This window comes from Buceros rhinoceros, unplaced genomic scaffold, assembly GCF_000710305.1.
Source record: "Buceros rhinoceros silvestris isolate BGI_N320 unplaced genomic scaffold, ASM71030v1 scaffold17920, whole genome shotgun sequence".
Taxonomy (NCBI): domain Eukaryota; kingdom Metazoa; phylum Chordata; class Aves; order Bucerotiformes; family Bucerotidae; genus Buceros; species Buceros rhinoceros.
Genome location: NW_010388072.1, coordinates 18,935 through 19,578, shown reverse-complemented (window position 1 = coordinate 19,578; position 644 = coordinate 18,935). Strand labels below are relative to the sequence as shown.

At 62.7% G+C, this 644-nt stretch overlaps 1 protein-coding gene across 1 annotated transcript in view; it reads right to left on the bottom strand.

The window, feature by feature from the left end:
* Window positions 1-351: 351 nt before the first annotated feature.
* Window positions 352-644, bottom strand: part of LOC104500977 (protein Wnt-11b-like) — a 2,982-nt gene continuing 2,689 nt past the window's right edge. Inside the window, exon 5 of the mRNA XM_010144715.1 lies at window positions 352-526. Coding sequence (XP_010143017.1) covers window positions 352-526 — 175 coding nt within the window. The remainder of the gene's footprint in view (window positions 527-644) is intronic.

Here is a 644-nt window from a genome sequence, read left to right as displayed (position 1 = left end):
CTCCCGGACAGCTGCAGGAGCGCAGCCCTTTGTCTTGTCCTGGAGAGACGGAGCAGAGGTTGGCCTCCAGCATCTCTCAGTCTGAGGTCTTCCGCGGTAACGCGGGAGTCCAGCCTTCCTGCCTAGCCCCCTGCTCGTCGGAGCTCAGAGCTGTGCGGTCGGCACTCGGTCTCCAGCTGTGCACAGTGCATCGCGCAGTCGGAGGTCTTCCGGGTTAACGCGGGAGTCCAGCCTTCCCGCCTAGCCCCCTGCTCGTCGGAGCTCAGAGCTGTGCGGCCGGCACTCGGTCTCCAGCTGTGCCCAGAGGATGCCAGCACAAGAGCCCTCCAGCCTGCGGCGATGCCTCTGGTGCTATTTACAGACGTATCTCTCCACCTTCCGCCGACACCTCTTGCACACCACGTAGCAGCACCAGTGGTACTTGCAGTGACACCTCTCCACTACCTCCTCCGTGTAGGTGTTGTAGCCACGGCCACAGCACATCAGGTCGCAACTGCCACTGCCCACGGAGGTCTTGTTGCACTGCCTGTCAAGAGGAGGGTGCACACATGGGAGCTCTGTCCATGCCCACCCACAGCACCACCAAACCGTCTGGGTTGGAAAAGCCCTTCCAGCTCCTCGAGTCCCCCCATTCCTCCAGCACC